Genomic DNA, 25710 nt, shown 5'->3' on the forward strand with positions numbered 1-25710 from the left:
TCAACATATGGATGATATGTGAAGCTACAGGCACAAATGAGGTAATCCAAGACAGCTACCAGAATGAGAAGAAAAGCAAAAATATAAAACCCTCAAGGACACTAAAATTTTAAGGGGGAAGGGGAGAGAGATTAGAAAAGGTAAGTAAATATGTACTTTGCACCTTTGTGCCTACTAGGTATCCTAGGCATTTCCATTAATGTTAGTTCTCCACTAGGGACTCAACAGAAACAAAAATGAAATATACTTTTTTTCTCTATGGTATTAACTATAATGGTGATTTTCTCAACTAGGTGAAATTTTGCTCCCTAGAGACATATGGCAATGTTTTGAGGCCTTTTTAAAAAATAAATAAAACTTTTATTTTAGAACAGTTTTAGATTTACAGAAAAATCGTAAAGATAGTATAGAGTTCCCATATACTACACCAATTCCCCCTATTATCAATATATTATATTACTATGGTATATTTGTCACAATTAATGAACCAATATTGATACATTATTGACTAAAGTTTATATTTTATTCAAATTTCCTAATTTTTTACCTAAAGTTTTTTTTCCCCTTTTCCAGGATCGCATCCAGAACACCACATTACATTTACTTGTCATATTTCCTTAGGCTTCCCTTATCTGTGACAGTTTCTTAGACTTCCCTTGTTTTTGATGACCTTGAAAAGTTTGAGGAGTAGTAAACAGGTATTCTGTAGAATATCCTTCAATTGTAGTTTGTCTCATGTTTTTCTCACAATGAGACTGGGGTTATGTGTTTTTGAGAGGAAGACGAGTAAGGTAAAGTGCCATTCTTATTACTTCATGTTAAGGATACATACACTATCAATATGATTTATCACTGCTGAAGTTAACTTTAAATACCTGGCTAAGGTAGTATTCATCAGATTTCTCCACTGGAGCATTATTTTTCCCTCTCCTATACTGATTGTGCTCTTTGGAAGGAAGTCACTATGGGTAGCTCATACCTAAGGAGTGGGGAGTTATGTCCCACACCTTGGGGGCAGGTAGTTACATAAATTATTTGGAATTCCTCACAGGAGATCTGTCTACTTCACTTCAATTTATTAATTTATGAGATCATTTATTTATATCAATATGGGCTCATGGATATTTGTTTTATACTTTGGGTTATAATCCAATACTATTCTATTTATTTTTTTTGCATAAATTATTCCAGATTTGGCAGTTGAGAGCTCTCCTGTTAGTTTCTGTGTCCCTTTGGCATACTCATAATTGTGGGGGATTTTTGTCTTTTTGTGTGTGTGTGTGTGAGAACTTCCTTAGTTTCTGGCACTACAAAATGCTCCAGGCTCATCTTGTAGTTTTTTCCAACCCAGTCCTAGAACCTGCCATTTCTAAAAGGAGTCCTGGTTCCTTGTGTTGGAGAATATTAGAAACCAAGATTTGAATGTAAGGTCTGCTTACTGCTACTGAGCAGTCACTGCTTCTAGACCTTGTCAGCTGACAGAACAAGGAAATATGTGTGTCTATTAATCTATGTACTATATACATATTGATAAATATCCCATCTGTACCTACATGAAGTTAAACATGAGTTCATTCTTCTGTTGGAGACAGAAGGATGATGATTTTTCTGAAAGTCGTGACAATTTTTGATTGTCACAAGGGAGTGGTATACGCATCTAGTGAATGTAGCCAGAGATGCTGCTAAACATCCTATGGTACACAGGACAGTCCTCCACAACAAATTAATTACCCAGTTCAAAATGTTAACAGTGCCAGGCACAATTGATCTATAATAGTACAATTCAACAACCTGCACATGCCTACCTCTATGGAATGATTTCAATAATCAGTACCACGGATCATCATGATACACAGTCACTACATATACTGTCTTTTAAACTAAAAGGTAAATGTAACTTAAGCCTTAAATAATTCCCTCACTCAAGAACTATGAGTTTGTTTTTGTAATAGTGACTAAGCACACAGGCTTTGGAATCAGACAAAACCTGAATTTTGAGTCCTACCTCTGTCATATATTTAACAGCTGAAAAAATGGTCTTGAACAAAATACTTCTCTCTCTGAACCCAATGTTCCTTATCTGTAAATGAAGATAACATCTATTCCATAAGGTTGTTTTAAGGATTAAATGAGATAATCATGTAAAAAGCTGGTGTGCTGACTGGCACAGAATTTGTATTCAAAAAATATTCGATCATTTTTGGAGGTCACACATAAATAAAAAAACTTTTAACTTTTTTAATGAAATGAAGTTCTTGACTAATTTTAGACAAACATTTGAGAAGAGATAGTAAAAATTTATTTCCTAGTCGTCATTCTCTCATTCTCTTTAGTCAAAGCTCTACATCAAGCCATGCTACTAGTTTACAGATCAGATTCCAATACAACAAATGTCAAATCACAAAAACTCAATAGTCCCAAACATTATAGATTAGTCAACTATCACAACAAAATGGCAAACATCAAAGGCCTTTGGAAGTTTGCTGCCGTGAGATCAAAAAAAAAATTTTTTTTTTACCATTTTCACTCAAGAAATGGTTTTCTCCTTCTCATATCTTCATTTTGCCACTGTGAGGTTCATCAGGAGAGAAACTTTTATTCAGAAACCAAAATCAACATCTATTCAAAAAGCTATATTGTATCCACACAGATTTACTTACAAAGATGCACAATATATGCCTTAAATGTCAAGTAAGGGCAATAAAGGCACTGACCCAGAACTACTAGATGTGAGAATTTAGTGAAGTATGAAAATTCCTCTCTTAGTTGTTCTTCAAATTTTACACTGTAGTATTATTCTTTGCCATCTTTCATATCCTGGAGTTACATTCTAGGTTTGGAATTTGGATTTGTGGTTTAAGAAAACTACAAGGGTACAAATGTTGTTTTTCTTTTTTATTATTATACTTTAAGTTTTAGGGTACATGTGCACCATGTGCAGGTTAGTTACATATGTATACATGTGCCATGCTGGTGTGCTGCACCCATTAACTCATCATTTAGCATTAGGTGTATCTCCTAAAGCTATCCCTCCCCCTCCCCCCACCCCACAACAGTCCCCAGAGTGTGATGTTCCCCTTCCTGTGTCCATGTGTTCTCATTGTTCAATTCCCACCTATGAGTGAGAATATGCAGTGTTTGGTTTTTTGTTCTTGTGATAGTTTACTGAGAATGATGATTTCCAACTTCATCCATGTCCCTACAAAGGACATGAACTCATCATTTTTTATGGCTGCATAGTATTCCGTGGTGTATATGTGCCACATTTTCTTAATCCAGTCTATCATTGTTGGACATTTGGGTTGGTTCCAAGTCTTTGCTATTGTGAATAGTGCTGCAATAAATATACGTGTGCATGTGTCTTTATAGCAGCATGATTTATAGTCCTTTGGGTATATACCCAGTAATGGGATGCCTGGGTCAAATGGTATTTCTAGTTCTAGATCCCTGAGGAATCGCCACATTGACTTCCACAATGGTTGAACTAGTTTACAGTCCCACCAATGGTGTAAAAGTGGTCCTATTTCTCCACATCCTCTCCAGCACCTGTTGTTTCCTGACTTTTTAATGATTGCCATTCTAACTGGTGTGAGATGGTATCTCATTGTGGTTTTGATTTGCATTTCTCTGATGGCCAGTGATGATCAGCATTTTTTCATGTGTTTTTTGGCTGCATAAATGTCTTCTTTTGAGAAGTGTCTGTTCATGTCCTTCGCCCACTTTTTGATGGGGTTGTTTGTTTTTTTCTTGTAAATTTGTTTGAGTTCATTGTAGATTCTGGATATTAGCCCTTTGTCAGATGAGTAGGTTGTGAAAATTTTCTCCCATTTTGTAGGTTGCCTGTTCACTCTGATGGTAGTTTCTTTTGCTGTGCAGAAGCTCTTTAATTAGATCCCATTTGTCAATTTTGGCTTTTGTTGCCATTGCTTTTGGTGTTTTAGACATGAAGTCCTTGCCCGTGCCTATATCCTGAATGGTAATGCCTAGGTTTTCTTCTAGGGTTTTTATGGTTTTAGGTCTAACGTTTAAGTCTTTAATCCATCTTGAATTAATTTTTGTATAAGGTGTAAGGAAGGGATCCAGTTTCAGCTTTCTACATATGGCTAGTCAGTTTTCCCAGCACCATTTATTAAATAGAGAATCCTTTCCCCATTGCTTGTCTTTCTCAGGTTTGTCAAAGATCAGATAGTTGTAGATAGGTGGCGTTATTTCCGAGGGCTCTGTTCTGTTCCATTGATCTATATCTTTGTTTTGGTACCAGTACCATGCTGTTTTGGTTACTGTAGCCTTGTAGTATAGTTTGAAGTCAGGTAGCGTGATGCCTCCAGCTTTGTTCTTTTGGCTTAGGATTGACTTGGCGACGCGGTCTTTTTTTTGATTCCATATGAACTTTAAAGTAGTTTTTCCAATTCTGTGAAGAAAGTCATTGGTAGCTTGATGGGGATGGCATTGAATCTATAAATTACCTTGGGCAGTATGGCCATTTTCATGATATTGATTCTTCCTACCCATGAGCATGGAATGTTCTTCCATTTCTTTGTATCCTCCTTTATTTCATTGAGCAGTGGTTTGTAGTTCTCCTTGAAGAGGTCCTTCACATCCCTTGTAAGGTGGATTCCTAGGTATTTTATTCTCTTTGAAGCAATTGTGAATGGGAGTTCACTCACGATTTGGCTCTCTGTTTGTCTGTTATTGGTGTATAAGAATGCTTGTGATTTTTGTACATTGATTTTGTATCCTGAGACTTTGCTGAAGTTGCTTGTCAGCTTAAGGAGATTTTGGGCTGAGACAATGGGGTTTTCTAGATATACTATCATGTCATCTGCAAACAGGGACAATTTGACTTCCTCTTTTCCTAATTGAATACCCTTTATTTCCTTCTCCTGCCTGATTGCCCTGGCCAGAACTTCCAACACTATGTTGAATAGGAGTGGTGAGAGAGGGCATCCCTGTCTTGTGCCAGTTTTCAAAGGGAATGCTTCCAGTTTTTGCCCATTCAGTATGATATTGGCCGTGGGTTTGTCATAGATAGCTCTTATTATTTTGAGATATGTCCAAGGGTACAAATGTTTTGCCTCATCAGTCAGCAGACCACTCTGAAGAAGACAGAATGAAAAGAACAGGCTTTAAAAATCTTAAAATTTATGCCCAAAAACATATTTTTATTTCTCTCCCTTACAAATGCAACAAACTACATGTTGAGGAGAAAGAATAAAAAGAACACAAAGATCTGTAGATGGTTTTGTAGTGACTAGTTCTCCCTCTAATTTTCAAATAGAACACTCCAAAATATTTAGATCTTTGAGTGGTTGCTGCAGTAATAGAGTTAATTATTCTCTCTTCAAGGCCTGCGATTTTACAATTAAAGCCAAGCTAAGAGAGGTCTAAACATTATAATAGAAGATTAATGTGCTTAAACATCTGTCTTTGTATGACTTTGATTTTATAAATCTAACACTGGACATACAGAAAAAAATGTTTTGCTTTATTATGACTCCCGTAGTCCTGCAAATATATATGAGTCATTTTTACCTATTTTGTCTTGCCCTAAGAATAATTATTTTACTTATTTTAAATGTGAAAAAAAGTTGGCATTTGAACGTTTTCAAATTACTGTCTTTTCCCCCTTAAAGAACTAAATGACCTCTACATTTAAAGAGAAATAAAGAAGACTTAAGAGGAAGTCTTCTTTATGTAAGGGAGTTTGGGGGAAGAGGTAAAGATCATAATCACAATAATGCTGTTTAATTTGCCACCCCTGGGAGCAAATGCTCCTGAAAGGTGACTTTTTCCTTCATTAACTCAACTTTCACTGAGTCAAAACCATTTAAGTTATAGCCCAATATCAGCTTCAGTAAATTCATTAAATGTCCTATCTTAGAAATTAAATTTTATGGAACTACTATTTATCTAGTCATTTGTAACTACCCAATAAGAAATCTGCCAGATGATCTGACCCAATCTTTTAATTGTACAAGGACCTGTTCAAGGTTGTCTAGAAAGTTAATACATGGAAATTAACTGTATTCAATTTTAAACCTTAGCCAATCAAGTTAGCTTAGATTGTGAGGTCCAAACCCAGCCAATGGGGAAAGGACACAGAAGTGCTAGGAACTTTGTTAGGGATAAAAACCCCTGCCATACCCTGCTCGGTGTGCTCTTGTGACCACACCAGGTATGAGTGGCACCCTTCTGCAGAAGTGAATGGCCTTGCTGTGAAAGCTTTTTGCCAGAGTGCTGATTCTTCTTTGCAGCACGAAGTATTTGTTTCTAACAACCATCTTTTCATTCTTTCCTAACTTGTGTTAGTATAGATAACTCTCTTGGGCTATTTAACTTAGTTTTAAATATTTACTGTCAAGTGAATTATAACAAGATTTTATATTTCATACTTTAAGGTTACCTCCCCCTACCCACAACTAAATTACCAGAATATCCTTAACAGGTCCTACTTTGGAAGAATGTGATAGGGGAAAAAGGTACTATATTCCTTAGACACTTTTACAGTTCAAACAAGTTCTTTCAGAGGGAAAAAATGTTTAAACCCTGCAACTGCACCCAATACAATATATAAAGGCATGTCACCTACCACATGTCAAGTCCCCACAATGAGCACAGGATAAGGGATTTACAAAAATATTGGCTAGTTCATGCTTTTAAAGGGTCCCTAGTCTAGTGAGAAAGACTTCAACAATTAACTATAATGTAATGTATTAATGTTATAGTGATCTAGGCATAGTGTTATAAGGATGCAGAATCCTAGAGAAATCAAGGGACATTTGAGCAGCAAAATAAGGATACTCAGGGCAAACAGTGCGTGTGAAGATGGGTTCATAAAGGCAGGTGTGGAAACAGCATGCAGTTAAATGTGGCTTAATAATATGGTGGTTAGAGGAGGATCACTGGGCAAACTACGAAACTAGTAAAATTAGGCTAAGGACAGATTGCTGATGGCCTCTAAGTTCATGCTAGAGTTTAGAATTTCTCCTCTATACAACATAAGATGTTGGAGATATTTCAGCAGGAACGTCATATGACCAAGAGTTTGCCTTTAGAAAGATAATCTGGCAACAGCGTGAAAGAGAAACAGTCTAAGTAGAGAAAAACTTAAGGGCGATATCTCAAAAGTTTATTTTTAGTCTTGATGAAAGATGAAGTTATTAGCAGAAGGGATAGCTACCCAAGAAGAATTATTGAAAAGGCCAAACAGATATTTGGTGCTTTGAATCATGTGCACATTTACACAAGTGAATCCACTTGAAATGTCATGGGAGTAGATAATATTATCCAGAATGTAAAAAAAAAAAAAAAAGTCAAGGCCTAGGATTAAATGTATTTTACACTTCTGTTTATCTTAAATGCCTACTGTTCTTATGTATAATGTTTAGAAGCATCTTATCAAATACTTATAACATTTCTGTTACCTAAGTAGCACTTACAGTACCAACAATATGCAGGAGATTATGGTTTACAAATGTTTGATTTTTAAAAATACTTAAAAATTGCATTTTTTATGCACTAAAAACAACAGAAACCATAACTCTCGTAAACAATGATATAGAAAACACTACATTGACAATCTTTAAGAATTATTTTTATGGTGCCACACTCATTCCAATGCCACAGAAACTGCATGTGTATAACAATGACATCATTTCTATGAAAAGATAATTGAATAGTATTCAATAGTGATGAAAAAAACAAAACATTATCCTAATTTCAGCTGAGGGAATTCATAAAAAGAAGGTAAAAATAACTACGGAGTCATTCATTTTAGGGTTGTTAGTGGGGTTTTTTTAAATAATAAAGTTTTAAAATGAGTAAACGATTTTGTTGTTATTTGGGCTGGGAAAAATTTCTAGATCTCAAAATGGTAATTTAAGAACAACAACAACAAAAAAACCCTTATATCAAGCTGTTTGGGTAAATATGCAAACAATATTAACAGTAAATTCCCCACAAAGATCCTCTTGCTTAATGTTAGGGTTGCCTAAGTGAAAATAGAATGGTTTCTAAATAATATCACCATTTATTCACTTTGTATAATTTCTTCCCACACATTTTTAGAAAGAAAAAAAAATCAAGGAAAATATTTTCTCCAGATAATTTATGCATAACTGTTTTCCTATTTTGCAACAGCAATGGCAACATCCAACAAAGGCTCCTGAAGTTTTTTTTTTAAAAAAAATCAATCAATTTCTCAGCAGAGAGCAGCAATGCAAGATAAGCACAGATCAATAAAGCTTAGATGTTTCCTTTTGCTCTGACCCCATTCTTTCATTAGGGAATACTTCCTGCATAGAGCAAAACGTGCTATAGGTACATTTAAAAGAACAAGGAATAGCACTAGAAGTTTATTATTAGCGATGGAGGGGAAAGCATATCAGCACTCACATCTCTCCCATTTCCCAAATGGTTCTCTATCCAATTCTGTTCTTTCTCACATCCTCCGTAGCTGTCAGAAACAAGCTTGGCTTACTAGGAACTGTGATAACGGCCCCTAAGCAAGTTCAACTACACAAGGTGAGTTGTGATAGCTTCAAAGCACGTTTATTTACCACTTCAACGGACCTTTGAGCCCATGAGGAAAACAGTGGAAAAATGAGCCAGGCCTGCAAAAACAACTTGAATTGCAGCCTTTTGACTGAAGGAATTAAAATCTCTGTATGGAAACTTGAAAAGAGAGGTGCCTACCCTTAAGATTTCTATTTTCAATCACTTCACAGAGTTCACCTCTGCTTCTCTTCCCACTTAACAAAAATACTAAAATGTACATTTCCCATGTTTACATACCATGTTTCTTTTCTTTTTAACTTGCGCTTTTTCATAAATTTATAATTTTCATAAAATTGCAAACAAGAGTTGAGACTTGTTTGGAAATTTTAATTCTATATAATTTTTGTTGTGGATAATTACAGCTGCCATTCTTTGTTTGCTCAAGCTCCACATAGCTTTCCTTTCAGTAACGCAATATACCTCCACGGCCATTAAAAGGAAAACTTGACCTAGGCTTAGCCAGTTGTAATAGCTCATTTTTTTTGGCAGTAATGATTGGTCCAAAGAACAGGCACATGACCCCCAAAAGGGCCAGAGTTCTTCAATAAGGTTGACATGAATACTGGAAGATAGAACCTCTCTCTTTCCACTGGAGTGTCTAATCTGGGGCAGTCAGTGATCACATTTCCCCATCTTAGAAAGCAAACCTGTCTTTCTTTAGTAGGTAAAAATGAGATCACATTATACAGAGAAACTGTTCTCTCCCGTCAGTCACTCAGTAAACATTCACTAAGCATTTTCTGTGTGCCAAGTGCTATGTGGGCACTGAGGATGCAAAGATAAGGTAATACAATGACCATATTCTGTCAATCAAAAATCAAGACATTATCTATTGAAAGATTTTTGTGTAACTTCTAGAGGTGAAATGTTATCTGAGAGACACTGTTTAGGTTCAAAAGCAAGGTAATTTTCAAGATATTTGGGTGGTCTAAGAAAAAAATCAACAGGATATTCAAACTTGGAAGTATAAGAGAAAAGGTTAGATTTACAGACGCCAAAATTTTAAAGCATTATCTATTCCCTCAAACCTTCTGCTTACAGTTTTTCAATACCATGTAAAACAGAAAAATATAAAAGATTAGTGAAATAACATAAACGCTATCCCCTTACAAGTAGTGGAGAGGATACTATAAAATATAATATGCCATGCTGAGTAGGCTTAGGTGCTGAGTTTATCTAATGCCACTTACAGTACATATATACTAGTAGTTTCCTCACATGTAAAACAGCTACAGCAGCTACCTCATAGTGTATCCCAATTTTCCAAGAGATAGTTTAATTGTTTTTTTTCTCTCTCTCTTCTTTTCTCTTCCCTCCTTTCCCCAACTTTTTACTTAGCTCTATTTTACTTCCTCTTTACCAGACATTTCCTACAGGGCAAGTTCATCTAACTATGTACTTAGAAGCTCCAGAGCAGAACTCTCACTCATCAGGAGGTTGCCTCAAGAGACAACAGTCCATCTACAACCCAAAGCATGCCCACTATGAATCTCTCTCCCATCTGGAGAGTTTGGGGATGCTTTTTACAACCTAGGCCTGCCCAAGAAGGCGCCAGCAGTCACCAGCTCGACTACCCAGTAGATAAAGCACCAAAGCTAGTACATCGACTCCCCACCTGCTTGCTTTCTCCCCTGCATGCCATTCATGCTGGTGTGCCAGGCAACCCCTTTAAAAGCACCCTCTTTCTGCTCCAAAAGGGAAGTGGTACCCTTAAGGCAGGAAGCCTATACTTCTTCCTATAAGCTACCTTTGGAATAAAAAGTAGCTGTCTTTATACCAGACCTTGCTCTTGTTAATTGGACTCTGTGAGTGGCAAGCTACTGAACTTGTTTTTTGTTACAACAGGGTTGTTTGAGGATAAAAGCATTTAATATAGCAAAAGCACTTAAACCAATACTTTGCACATGATAAACAATAAGTGGTTTTTGTTACCTTAACTTTCATTATCGTTACAACAGAATGACATTGAGGGTCAAAGCAAGTTCTGAGAGAATATGAAATGTAGAACACTGGTGTGATCTACGACCATTAGCAAAAAAAAAAGGGATATGAGGTTTGGAGGGGTCTTGTGATTGCTTTGAGATTTACAGGAAAGAGAAGTTTTAACCACTAACCTCCTTTTAATTTATCTGCTTTGCTTTTAAACAGCCTAAAACGTTCTGCATAATTAATGCTGGGGGCACTAAAGTATATTCGAAATTAAAAATAGTTTTGTGTGATTCCAAAGTGGACTCGACTAAAATATATCAGTCCTTTCTCTCATGATCTTCAAGCACCCCTCCCTTAACCTTCAAAATGTATCTGAAATCTGACACCTTTCTCACTACTTCTACTAATTAATAGGGTCACCATCATCTCTTGCCTACTCTAGAGCAATAGTCTTTCTTGCTTCTCCTCTTATACCCTATAATCAATTTCCTACAGAGTAATCAGAGTGAGCTTTCTTAAATCCAAATTAGCACAGCCTCCAATGTCATAATCTTCCAGTGCTTGCAATCCTCCACAGCTTCCCATCACAACCAGAATAAAATCCTATCTCCTTACAAGGGTGACGACACCCTACAAGATCAGGCCCTACCTACCTTTTGGAACTCATCTTTTCACACTCTATGTCTCTATGCTTTAGTCACTCTGGTCTTCAAGTTTCTAGAATAAGTCAAGGCCTCAAGGTCTTCTTACTTGTTCTATCTGACTGAAAGGTTCTTCTCCCAGATATACAGTTGGCCTGGTTCTTCATTTCATTCGGATCTTTTGTCAAATTCACCTTCTGAAAGAAAAACTTTTCCTCACTACCTTATCCAAAATAGTTAAGCCTCCTCTCCTTTTCCCTTCCCTGCTCTGTCCCTTTTTATCCGTTGAAAAAATGCTTTTTCTTCATAGCTTTTATGGGATCTGACATTATATATTTATTTATTTATTTATTTATTTATTTATTATGTAGGGACCCGGTATGTCTTATTTGTCGTTGTAGGGGCCATAACAATGCCTGCCAGAAAGCAGGTGATCAAGAAATATTTGTTGAATAAATAAAAGCTGTTAGAAGTTTTCAATTAATATGTGTTTATCTGAGCTAGTTAAAACAGAAAATATTACAAAACCTATTGCTGAGCTTTTTCTGACCAAGGTGAAGCAGAAACTGATTAAAATATAGGACAAAAAATACAGATAGATGTTAAAGGGTTAGCCATTACATTTGGTTTTGTTAGCATCTAATATTGCCTCTATAGTTCACTCCCAAATTTAAATCTTGAGTCTTGACTTGCTCTTTGAGTTCCATTCTCACATCTAATTACCTGGTATGGGCCTACCTCCCTTTTCCTTCCTACTCCTGTTGTATTATTATAACTCTCTAAAAACATGTTAACCACTGAGTATGAATTCTTCTTTTTGCTACATACTGCCCTGCCATATGAACATATAAATGTGTAGGTTCACACACTCATATATAAACTCACACATAGGATTTTGGTCACTGTTCTACAAAAGAATTGGATATATTAATACATACTTCTGTATATCTTTCTTTCCTCATTCAATAGTACCTCACAGAAAGTCCCTCTAATTCATATAGTGCTTTTTGTGATAGTAATATAATGATCTGTGCTGCAATATACTATAATTAATTTACCCATCCCATTAATAAGCATTATTCTGTTTGTAATTTTTGATATTATAAACAGTGCTGAAATAAACATCCTTGTACATACCAGTACTTTTATTTCTTAGGGATATATTTCCTGAAGTGGAATTACTGGAGCATAGAGTATGTGTATTTTCCATTTTAATAAATATTGCCAGATTGCCTTCCAAAAAAGAGATAAAATAACTCTTACATTTCCAACAGCAATGTATTCAAATCACTTCCCACATCCCCATGCCAAAGTAGTAAGTGTTTTGACTATTTTAATCTTTGACAACCTTATGCATGTAAAATGATAGTTTGGTGTTATTTTAATTTGCATATCACTAACAGTTCATAAGTCTGAGCATCTTTTGAAACATTACTGACCATCTAAATTTGATCTTCCAAAACTGCCTATTCATATCCTTTGCCCATTATCCATTGGGTTATCTTCTAAACAAATTATAAGAGTTGTTTCCATATTATAGATACAAATTTGTTATCTGGCATCTCTGTTACAAATATTTTATTTTCTGAATTTTATTTGGACTATTAATTTTATGTTCTCTTTTGCAATATAAGTTTTAACTTTCATATAGCCAAATTCTTTTTTTCTTTGCCTAGTTTCTAGATTTCCTGTTTAATCAACAGGGTCCCCTAGAAGATGGTTCCTACTTAAATATCAAAGTTCCTTCTTTCCATATAAAATATGAGAAATCCTCTTTAACCGTATTTTGTTAAGAAATCTCCTTTCTAACATCTGGTTCTTTTCTAGTTTTTTACTGTATGCACTCCAACATCTTAACCTTATTATTAAAGTAAATATACTTTTCATAGAAATTTGAAGATAAAAGATCCTAAAGGTCACTTTGAACTTTCTACCCATTATAGAGACTCTCTGCTTCAATATCAATGTCAAAGAATAACCTAACCTCTGCTTGCTCATTTCCAGTGATGAAATATTTACCACTTCTCTAGACCTTACCATTCCATTTTCCAGAAGTTTCTATTCATGTCATTCCCAGTCACATATATTTTTATATTCTTGTTACAAATAACCAAGCTAAGCCAATATATGAGAATGCAAATTAGATTTAATAATTTAAGTGTAATGTTCTTAGTATCTGAAGATTATTCATTTCCTTCCTCCTTTACTTCCAATGAATATCAACTTGATGCCAAGTATTGGAAATAAAAAGATAAAGAAAACACAACTTCAAATTCTGACCTTACAGTTATAGACAAGTAATGCTTGTATAATGTATGTGCATATATGTGACTAAATAAATATATACAGAGAGAAAAATTATCGTACTGTGAAAATGTTACTCAAGATCCATTTTAGGGAATTTTAGTACATGTCAGGTAATAATTGGGATAATTTCAAATTATAGAAGTTAATGAAGCTGAAGATTGAAAAAGATATTTACAGTATTGAGAAAATTATAATTTAGCACTGTTTTCTTGAATCTGGTTCAATCAATTAAGCTTTTTTTTTTTTTTTTCCCTGAGACAGGGTCTCGCTTTGACACCCAGGCTGGAGTGCAGTGGTGTGATCTTAGCTCACTACAACCTCCACCTCCTGGGCTCAAGTGATCCACGCACCTCAGCCTCCAAGTAGCTGGGACTTACAGGCATGCGCCATCATGCCCAGCTAATTTTTGTATTTTTGTAGAAACGGGCTCTCCCCACGTTGCCCAGGTTGGTCTTGAACACCTGACCTCAAGTGATCTGCCTGCCTTCGCCTCCCAAAGTGCTGGGACTACAGGTGTGAGCCACCACCCATGACCTCAGTTAAGCTTTAATTACATTGCTTTACCTAGATAATATAATATGCAAGTCAGGCAATATAATGCATTTTATAAGAGATCTAAGGAGCCTCAGTCAATAGACAATGTATCTTGAAGGCTAATTTGGCCTAGATAACAATTACTTTAAAAAAATGTATACAGCCTACAAATTTACTTGCTCATTAAGGGTCAGGTTTACCTTAGGTAATCGGTACTATTCCAAAACTGAGCAAAAATTCTGAAAACTATAAACACAAATATTTAAACATGCTGAAAGTTTAAACAATTGAAAATTGGCTGAATGTGGTTTTTTTAAAAAGGTAAAAAAAAAAGTCCAATATAAAATGCAATCATAATTATACTAAGAAACAGATCAATAAACAGATAAACAAAATGCTAGAAACAAACAAGAAACTGATTATCAAAATTTATTTCATCAAGTCAGAGGTTTGCTCCTTTTGTGAAATTCTAAGACACTCTGTAGATCCTTAGGGTGGGAAAGTAATCTATTTACTGATTTACTTAGTGCTGACAGTCACATTTAACAAACACATATAGGATTTCATAGACAGTGAGCTATCATAAGCATTTATCCATCCATCTATCAATTGGCATTCCCAATTCTTAATTCAAACCTCAAATTCAGAAAATACGCAGCTAATTTTTTGGAGACAAAAACACATGATGATTCTATTTATATTGACCAGAAACCTTACCCCTGGCAAAGAAAAATTTCAGCAAATTTAAAATCTAAGTTGTAATCCATTAAAATATAATATCTACCTGAAAATATGTTCATTTTTCAACAATGAAGTTGAAATATTTGGAAATCATAAAAAGCATTAGCAACAAGCAAAAAAGAAGCAAATTAAAGCACAGTTCCTTTATCAGACTATCGGGCTAAAAATAAAAGATAAACAAAAAGCTCACAGAAAGATTTCAACCACTAAATGCTTCAAAATCATTAGTCAGGTTTATCTATCATATTAAAGAAAAACTAGGAATTCTTACATATATCACAACCACTTGTCAAAGAGAAAAACCTCTTATCAATCATAGCAGGTCTAATGATGTCAGCTGTTTTGATTTATTCAGTCATAATACTGCTCTACTTTAATATGGCAGAGTTAGCTGAGCTGTTGTGCTTCTGTGATATTTTCTATAGTAATTACAGAGTTTACTATAAATATTTGTTTATACTACTCTCTTAGTCTCTAAGATCCTGGGGATAACAGACTTTATATCCCTAATAACAAACATAAACTTTTGTCCTAAATGCATTACTCTGCTTATTTGTTAAATTAATGATGTTGCATAAACAGGATGATCTTTAGCAGGTTTAGTTCTTACTATGTATATCTTACCTTCATAGACTTAGTGAAGTTAAAAGTTCGAACATGCATTATAAACTGGCATTAAAAGAAAGGTACAGTATCTTCGTACAATGGACTTTGGGGACTCGGGGGAAAGGGTGGAAGAGGAGTTAGGGATAAAAGACTACACACTGAGTACAGTGTACACTGCTCAGGTGATGGGTGCACCAAATTCTCAGAAATCACCACTAAAGTTATTCATGTAACCAAACAACACCCATTCCCCGAAAACCTACTGAAATTAAAAAAAAAAAAGAGAAAGGTACTTCAAAAACTAAAACAAAATGCCACATTCTTTGGAAGTCTACAAGCTAAAAATCTTGAACTATATAACAGTATATGTGCTTATTGTTTTAAGTGTTATATTTATATGAGAGCCTAACAAATGGGTTTTTAAAAAAAATTAGATCCTCTATGATTTAGTAGTACGTGTACTTTGCATTACTTCGAATCACTTAGCAGTTAAACTGGTTTCAATTTTGTTGCATTTCTTGAAGTAAATGGCGCATCTAGCTGCCGACAACATAGTCTAAAAGGTGCTCTGAAAGAATTAATTCCTATGAAAACCTACAAAAATTAGGGTACTAACAATGAACTAAGAAGATTTTTCCAACATAAATGTATGTTTTGGTTTGTTTTTTTAAATATGTGCCCCCTTTTTGAGGACATATTTAAATTAGCATAGATCTGGAATTGGTCGTTCTTAAAAATAACAAAAACAAGTAAACAAATAAAATCTAGCTAGTTCAAATCAGTATTAACAAAGCTCATTAATCTGAATTAAGTATAGTATATAAAAGTACTCAAACCAGCTATCAACAAAGAACCCTTGGCTGAGCAATCAAAATTCAAAAGCGAAAAGAGCCCTAACTACAACAGAGTTGTTTACAGACACATTGATTGTCAGTGACCCATGCATAATATGTAAACAACACTTATGAATCCTACCTTTTAAAAGACTCTCCTACTAGAAAATAATTTCAGTTTCTGCCTAGTTTTATAGTTTAAATAAAGAGATATTGTGATACATCATTTAGCATGTGGGAACTGTTACTAATTCAGAGATTAAGATTTTTCAATAACCATTTTCACCTTAATAAACTTTTAAAAAATTTAAGTTCAAGGGTACACATGCAGGTTTGTTATATAGTACACTTGTAGCATAGGGGTTTGTTGTACAGATTATTTAGTAACCCAAGTATTAAGCCTAGTACACATAGTTATTTCTCCTGATTCTCTCCCTCTTCCCACCCTTCATCCTCCGATAGTCCCCAGCGTGTGTTGTTCCCCTGTGTCCACGTGTTCTCATCATTTAGCTCCCACTTGTACGTGAGAACATGTGGTATTTGGTTTTCTGTTCCTGTGTTTGTTTGCTAAGGATAATGGCCTCCAGCTCCATCCATGTTCCTGCAAAGGACATGATCGTTCTTCTTGATGGCCGCTTAGAATGCCATGGTGTATATTTCCTTTATCCATTCTATCATTGGGAATCTGGGTTGATTCCATGTCTTTGCGAACTATTGTGAATAGTGCTGCAATGAACATATAAGTGCATGTGTCTTTATAATAGAATGATTTATAAATCTTTGGATATATACCCAGTCATGAAATTGATGAGTCAAATGGCATTTCTGTTTTTAGGTCTCTGAGGAATTGCCACATCGTCTCCCACAATGGTTGAACTAATTTACACTCATTCCCATCAACAGCATATAAGTGTTCCTTTTTCTCTCCAACCTCACCAGCATCTGTTGTTTTTTGACTTTTTAATAATAGCATTCTGACTGGTGTGGGACAGTATCTCACTGTGGTTTTGATTTGCACTTCTCTAATAATTAGTGATGTTGAGTCTTTTTTCATGATTGTTGATTGCATGTATGTCTGCTTTTGAAAACTGTCTGTTCATGCTCTTTGCCCACTTTTTAATGGGGTTGCTTTTTCTTGTAAATCGAAGTTCGTTACAGATGCTAGATATTTGACCTTTGACAGATGTATCATTTGCAAATATTTTCTACCACTCTGTAGGTTGTCTGTTCACTCTGTTGATAGTTTCCTCCACTATGCAGAAGCTCTTTCATTTAATTAGATCCCATTTGTCAATTTTTACCTTTATTGCAGCTGCTTTTGGCATCTTTGTCATGAAAATTTGCCCACTCCTATGCCCAGAATGGTATTGCCTACGTTGTCTTCCAAGGTTTTTATAGTTTGGGATTTTACATTAAAGTCTTTAATCCAGCTTAATTTTTTTATGTGGTGTAAGGAAGGCGTCCAGTTTCAATTTTCCGCAAATCTCTAGTCAGTTATCTAGCACCATTTATTAACTAGGGAATCTTTTCCCCATTGCTTGTTTGTGTCAGGTTTGTTGAAGATCAGATAGTTGTAGGTGTATGGCCTTATTTATGGGTTCTCTAATCCATTCCATTGGTCTATCTGTCTGCTTTTGTAGCAGTATCATGCTGTTTTGGTTACTGTAGCCCTGTAGTACGGTTTTAAGTCAGGTAGCATAATGCCTCCAGCTTTGTTCTTTTTGATTAGGATCACCTTGGCTATTTGGGCTCTTTTTTGGTTCCATATGAATTTTAAAATAGTTTTTTCTAGTTCTGTGAAAAATGTAAATGGTAGTATAACAGGAATAGCATTGAATCTATACAATGCTTTGGGCAGTATGGCCATTTTAGCAATATTCTTCCTATCCGTGAGCATAAAATGTTTTTCCATTTGTTTGTGTCATCTCTGATTTCTTTAACCAATATTTTGTAGTTCTCCTCATAGAGATCTTTCATCTCCCTGGTTAGCTGTATTTCTAGGTATTTATTCTTTTTGTGGCAATTGTGAATGGGATTACATTCCTGATTTGGTTCTCAGCTGGACTGTTGTTGGTATATAAGAAAGTTTGATATTTACACATTGATTTTGTATCCTGAGACCTTGCTGAATTTGTGTTATCAGCTGGAGGAGCTTTTGGGCTGGGACTGGGGTGTTTTCTAGGTATACGATCATGTCATCTGCAAAAAGAGATAATTTAACTTCCTCTCCTCCTATATGGATGCTCTGTCTTTCTCTTGCCTCACTGCCCTGACCAGGACTTTCAAAACTATGTTGAAAACGAGTGGTATTCTTTTCCAAGAGAATGGAAAAAGGATGCCAAGAGAGGGCATCCTTTTCTTGTGCAAGTTTTCAAGGGGAATGCTTCCAGCTTTTGCCCATTCAGTATGATGTTCACTATGGGTTTGTCATAGATGGCTCTCACTATTTTGAGGTATGTTCCTTTGATACCTGGTTTATTGAGAGTTTTTAACATGAAGTAGTATTGAATTTTATTGAGAGCCTTTTGTGCATCTGTTCAGATAATCATGTGGATTTTGTCTTTAGTTGTGTTTATGTGATAAATCACATTTATTGATTTGCATATGTTACACCAACCTTGCATCTCAGGGATAAAACCTACTTGATCATGGTGGATAAGCTTTTTGATGTTATGCTGGATTTGATTTGCCAGTATTTCCTTGAGGATTTCTGCTTCAGTGTTCATCAAGGATATTGGCCTAAAGTTTTCTTTTTTTGTTGTGTCTCTGCTAGGTTTTGGTCAGGATGATGCTGGCCTCATAGAATGAGTTAGAGAGGAGTTCCTCCTCCTTAACTTCATTGGAATAGTTTCAGTAGGAATGGTATCAACTCTTCTTTGTACATCTGGTAGAATTCAGCTGTGAATCTGTCTAGTCCTGGGCTCTTTTTGGTTGGTAGGCTATTTATTACTGAATCAATTTCAGAGCTTGTTATTTGTCTGTTCAGGGATTCAATTTCTTGCTGGTTCAGTTTTGAGAGGGTATATGGGTCCAGGAAATTATCCATTTTCTTCCAGATTTTCTAGTTTATGTTCACAGAGGTGTTCATAATATTCTCTGATGGTTATTTATATTTCCATGGGGTCACTGGTAATATCACCCTTGTCATTTCTGATCATTTATTTCGATTTCCTCTTTCCTTATTAGCCTAGCTAATGGTCTATTTTATTAATTTCTTCAAAAAACCAGCTCCTGGATTCACTGATCTTTTGAATGGTTTTTCACGTCTCCATATCCTTCAGTTCGCTCTAATTTTGGTTATTTCTTGTTTCCTGCTAGCTTTGGGATTTCTTTGCTCTTATTTCACTAGTTCTCTTAGTTGTGATTTAGGTTGACAAGCTGAGACCTTTCTAACTTTTTCATGTGGGCATTTAGTGCTATAAATCTCCCTCTTAACACTGCCTTGGCTGTATCCCACAGATTCTGGTATGTTGTCTCTTTGTTCTCATTAGTTTCAAAGAACTTCTTTTATTTCTGCCTTAATTTCATTATTTATCCAAGAGTTTATTCAGGAGCAGGTTATCCAATTGCCATGTAATTGTATGGTTCTGAGTGAATTTCTTAGTCTTGATTTCTAATTTGATTGTGCTGTGGTCCAAGATATTGTTCGTTATGATTTCAGTTCTTTTGCATTTACTGAGGAGTGTTTTACTTCCACTTATGTGATCAATTTTAGAGTATGTTCCATGTGACAATGATAAGAATGTATATTCTGTTTTTTTGGGGTGGAGAGTTCTGTGGATGTTGATCAGGTCCATTTGATCCTGTGCTGAGTTCAGGTCCTGAATATCTTTGTTAATTTTCTGGCTCAATTATCTAACATTGTCAGTGGGGTATTAAACTTTCCCACTATTATTGTGTGGGAATCTGTCTTTGAAGGTCTCTAACAACTTGCTTTATGAATCTGAGTGCTCCTGTGTTGGGTGTATATACGTATATTTAGGATATAGCACTTCTTGTTGAATTGAACCCTTTATCATTATGTAATGCCCTTCTTTGTCTTTTCTCATCTTTCTGATCTTTGTTGGTTTAAAGTCTGTTGTGTCTGAAACTAGGATTGCAACCCCTGCTTTTTTCTGTTTTCCATTTGCTTGATAGATTTTTCTCCATCCCTTTATTTTGAGCCTATGTATGTCACTCCGTGTGAGACTGGTCTCTTGAAGACAGCATACCAATGGGTCTGATTCTTTATCCAGCTTGCCACTCTCTGCCTTTTAATTGGGGCATTTAGCTCATTACATTCAAGGTTAGTATTAGTATGTTTGGACCTGACACTGTCACAGACCCTGGTTATTTTTCAGACTTGTTATGTAGTTGCCTTACAATGTCACTGGTCTGTGTACTTCAGTGTGTTTTGTAGTGGCTGGTAACAGTCTTTCCTTTCCATATTTAGTGATTCTTTCAGGGGCTCTTGTAAGGCAGGTCTGGTAGTAATGAATTCTCTCAGCATTTGCTTGTCTGAAAAGGATCTTATTTCTCTTTCACTTATGAAGCTTAGTTTGCCTGTATATGAAATCCTGGGTTGGGATTTCTTTTAAGAATGTTGAACACTGGCATCCAATCTCTTCTGGCTTATAAGGTTTCTGCTGAGGGGTCTGTTAGTCTGATGAGCTTCCCTTTGTAGGTGACCTGACCTTTCTCTCTAGCTTCTTTTAACATTTTTTTCATTCATTTTGACCTTGGAGAATCTGATGAGTATGTATCTTGGGGATGATCTTCTTTGTGAAGTATTTTACTTGGGTTCTCTGCAACCCTTGAATTTGCATGTTGTCCTCTCTAGGAAGGTTGGGGAAGTTCTCATGGATGATATCCTGAAATATGTTTTCCAAGTTGGTTCCATTCTCCCCATCTCTTTCAGGAACACCAATGAGTCATAAATTTGGTCTCTTTACATAATTCCATATTTCTTGGAGGTTTTGTTCCTTCCTTTTCATTCTTTTGCCTCTATTCTTATCTGTCTTATTTCAGAAAGCCAGTCTTCTAGCTCTGAGATTCCTTCCTCTGCTTGGTCTATTCTGCTACTAATGGCTGCAATTGCATTATGAAATTCTTGTAGTGTGTTTTTCAGCTCTGTTGGGTTGTAACCTTCTTTTCTATACTAGCTATTTTGTCTATCAGCTTCTGCATTGTTTTATCCTGATTTTTAGCTTCCTTGGAATGGGTTTCAACATACTCATGTATCTCAATGAGCTTTGTTCCTATCCACATTCTGAATCTTATTTCTGTGATTTCAACCATCTTAGCCTGGTTCAGAATCCTTGCTGGAACGGAGATGTGACCATTTGGAGGAAAGAAGGTACTCTGGCTTTTTGAGTTGTCAGGGTTCTTGTGCTGATTCTTTCTCATCTTTGTGGGCTTATCCTCCTTCAATCTTTGAGGTTGCTGACCTTTGGGTGTTTGTTTTTTCCTTTTATCCTATTTGATGACCATAAGAGTTTGACTGTGGTATAGGTGAATTCAGCAGACTGGCTTCATTTCTGGAAGGTGTTAGAGGGCCACTGCTCAGCTCTCAACTCCTGGACTGTGTGCTCTAACTCTGGCGGACTTGCATTGGCTCTTTGTTCTCTGGCTCCTCGAGGTTAGAAATCCACTGTGCTGGGGTCGGGAGGGGGGGTGCCTAAGGTGTTCCCAGACCGCTGGTCACTACACTCTGATAGGTGGTGTGAATGAAAGCATTTCATAGTGCAATGACAGCAGGATCCATCCTCATTTGCACGTGCCAGCAGCAGTGGTAGCAGCAGCTGTGGCAGAGTGCTAGTAGGTGCCAGGGTGCCTGTCTCCGTGTGGGTGTTCACCAGAGTAGTGAAGGGAATGCAGCTGGAGCAGGGCGCAGGGGGCCCCTGCTGGTGACTGTGTGCACAGTCATGCTAGAAATGGTGTTGGCTCAGGGGCGGGGTACTGGCAGGTGTAGGTCTGGGTGCCTTCTCTGTGCCCTGCAAGCAGGAGTTGTCACTCAGGGCTGGGGAGGATCTGCTGTTCTCTGTGCCTAGTTTGACTCCCACAGCAGTGTTAGTGCAAGGGCAGGCTGCTGGTTGGAGAAGGCTGGCTGTGTCTGCCAAGGCTCTGCCTGCAATGGCAGTTGGTGGGTGGAGGGGGTCGGACTGTACTCCCTCACACTGGTGTGGCAAAGGAAAGCTAAACTCGCCCACACAGATACACGCCAGCTGAGTGAGTTGCCATGGGTTAGGGGAAACTGCAACATAGGGAGGGAGTATGCAGGCTGGTTCATGCCCATAGAAACCACCCTGCTGAAACTCTCCGCTGATCACCCATGGTCTACTAGTACTACTGCAGGCCCCCCAGGGCACCTGAGGCTGCCCTGCAAGCAGGAATGGGGCCTGAGAGGGGTCAGCAGACCAAGGGGTGCTCAGGTTGGACCTGCCTCATCTGATGGGCAAGACCATCCTGCAGAATTGAGGGCTGACAGTTCCCCTAGCACTAAAGACTCCTATAGGAGCAAGTTGAGCCTATGGGGATGGCTGTCCCTGGCCATGCACCACTACAGATGTTCCTGCACCAAACCCTTTGGGCTCCACATCAGCTGGCTTGATGCTTCTACCACTTCTCTGAGCATATACAGAATAATCTTTCCAAATAGTCAATGAAACACTAAATTTTCTAAACTAGATGTAATGAAAAGCATAAATAATTTAATAACGGTAAGTTAAAATAGTAGTAAAAAAATAAGCAAGAAAAAAATCATGTAAAATATTTGGTGTATTAAATTGTCAGGATAAAAAATTAAGGAAGATCCTTCCAAGAGATCTTGGAACAAGTTTGTTCTCTATCATAACTTTACCATTTCTACAGTTGCTTGTTCCTACAAAGAATTAATTATTTTGTTAAACAACAGAAAAATGTTTTAGTAAATCATGCCACAACTACTCAATATAATATTATGCTGCCAATAAAAATGCTTGCAAAAGTGTGGTACTAAAGTGAAAAAAAATTATTTTATCAACTAATTTGAAGCAGAATGCAACATCAAATATAAACATGCACACAATATAGAAAAAATGAAAAAAAAACAGAGATGTCAATAGGTATTATCTATGAATGAGGTGGCTATAGATGACATTTTTCTTTTTAATTTCTACTTTACTACACTTAAATTTGTTATAATGTATTATTTTCAATAAAAATTTCAATAATTTTTACTTGGAATATATCACAAACACAAGTATTCCCCTATTTTTGGTTAATCTAATTGAATTATGCATACCTCATGCTTATTAATACATTTATGCCTAGTGTTCCATTACTGGAACACTAAGCTTGTGGGAGTTATTTTTATCCTACTGCTCAAGGTTATCACCAAGATCTGATTTTTCACAAAAAAAAATTTGCAACCTCTGGCATAAATGGGTTAATACAATTAATTCCAGTTAAAATTATTGTATACACAGGAAAATTATAGTAGAGATCCTGGATTTCTGTTAACAAGTACTTACAATCCAATGAAGCTTATCTGTTCTATTCTTACCACCCAGCCAAGTTTCTTCTATCTCTGAATTTTCACTGCACTTTGTTAAAATATTTCTTACAACTCTTCATATACAGTTTACTTTCATGCATGTATTTGTATATAATTTCTTAATTCCCTTGAATTCTTGGTGATCACGGATTATCTACATTTCCTAGAGCACCCAATACAATGTTACATATTTAATAGTTTAAATATCTGTTAAATTATTGAAAGCCATAGAATTTTAGAGTTAAAAGAAAACTTGACAAGAAACCTTCCCCTAATTCGTACCTCAAGACTTTGTAGGCTGGGGGCAGTGGCTGATGCCTGTAATCCTAGCACTTTGGAAAGTCAAGGCAGGAGGATTGCCTGAGGCCAACAGTTTGCAACCAGCCTGGGCAACATAGCAAGACCCTGTTGCCACACACAAAAAATTAAAAATTAGCCATGTGGTGGCACAACATAGCAAGATCCTGTCTCCACAAAAAAATAAAAAATAAAGCCATGTGGTGGCACATGACTGTAGTCCTAGCCACTCAGGAGGCTGGGATGGGAAGATCACTCAAGCCCAGGAGGTCAGGTTTATAGTGAGCTATGATCATGCCATTGCACTCTAGATTGGGTGAAATCGCAAGGCCCTGTCTCAAAAAAAAAAAAAAAAAGACTTTGAAGACCCCCTATTTTTGTCTTCACAAGAAAGTATATAAACTATAAGAAAACATCAAAATATACATAGTAAGTCCTCACACCATTTAAAGATAGTTTTCATGCCCAAAAATATATTGAAAGTTCACAGCTTGACGGAGAATCAAATCAAGAACTCAACCCCTTTCACAATAGCTGCAAAACAAACAAACAAACAAACTTAGGAATATACCTAACCAAGGAGGTAAAAGACCTCTACAAGGAAAACTACAAAACACTGCTGAAGGAAATCACAGATGACAAAAACAAATGGAAACACAACCCATGCTCATGGATGAGTAGAATCAATATTGTGAAAATGACCATATGGCCAAAAGAAAAGCAATCTACAAATTCAATGCAATTCCCAATATCAAACTGGAATTGCAATTCTCAATATCAATGCAGTATCAAAATACCACCATCATTCTTCACAGAACCATAAAAAACAATCCTAAAATTCATATGGAACCAAAAAAGAGCCCGCATAGCCAAAGTAAGACTAAGCAAAAAGAACAAATCTGGAGGCATCATATTACCTGACTTCAAACTACACTATAAGGCCATAGTCATTAAAACAGCATGGTATTGGTATAAAAATAGGCACAAAGACCAATGGAACAGAATGGAGAACCCAGAAATAAAGCCAAATATTTAAAGCCAACTGATCTTTGACAAAGCAAACAAAAACACACAGTAGGGAAAAGACACCCTATTCAACAAACAGTGCTGGGGTAATTGGCAAGTCAGATGTAGAAAAATGAAACTGAATACTCATCTCTCACCTTATACAGAAATCAACTCAAGATGGATCAAACACTTAAATCTAAAACCTGAAATCATAAAGATTCTAGAAGATAACATTGGAAAAACCCTTCTAGACATTGGCTTAAGCAAGGACTTCATGACTAAGAACTCGAAAGCAAATGCGACAAAAACAAAGATAAGTAGATGAAACTTAATCAAACTATAAAGCTTCTGCGAAGCAAAAGAAATAATCAGCAGAGTTAATTGACAACCCACAGACTGAGAGAAAGTCTTCACAGTCTATACATCTGGTAAAGGACTAATATCCAGAATCTACAAATAAACAAATTAGCAAGAAAAAAAACCAAGCAAACAATTCCATCAAAAAAAGTGGGCTAAGGACATGAATAGATAACTCTCAAAAGAAGATATACAAACGGCCAACAAGCATATGGAAAAATGTTCAACATCACTAAGCATCAGGGAAATGCAAATCAAAACCACAACGTGACATCACTTCATTCCTGAAAGAATGGCCATAATCAAAAAAATCAAAAAATAATAGATGTTGGCATGGATACAGTGAAAAAGGAGCACTTTTACATTGTTGGTGGGAATGCAAACAATC

General features: G+C 36.2%; 1 protein-coding gene across 1 annotated transcript in view; it reads right to left on the minus strand.

Moving 5' to 3' along the window:
• Positions 1–655: 655 nt before the first annotated feature.
• LOC134756439 (membrane-associated guanylate kinase, WW and PDZ domain-containing protein 3-like) overlaps positions 656–25710 on the minus strand; it is a 125727-nt gene continuing 100672 nt past the window's right edge. The window contains exon 2 of the mRNA XM_063698865.1: positions 656–5096. Coding sequence (XP_063554935.1) covers positions 5080–5096 — 17 coding nt within the window. The 3' untranslated portion in view covers positions 656–5079. The remainder of the gene's footprint in view (positions 5097–25710) is intronic.

This window comes from Gorilla gorilla, chromosome 1 (genome assembly GCF_029281585.2).
Source record: "Gorilla gorilla gorilla isolate KB3781 chromosome 1, NHGRI_mGorGor1-v2.1_pri, whole genome shotgun sequence".
Lineage (NCBI taxonomy): Eukaryota > Metazoa > Chordata > Mammalia > Primates > Hominidae > Gorilla > Gorilla gorilla.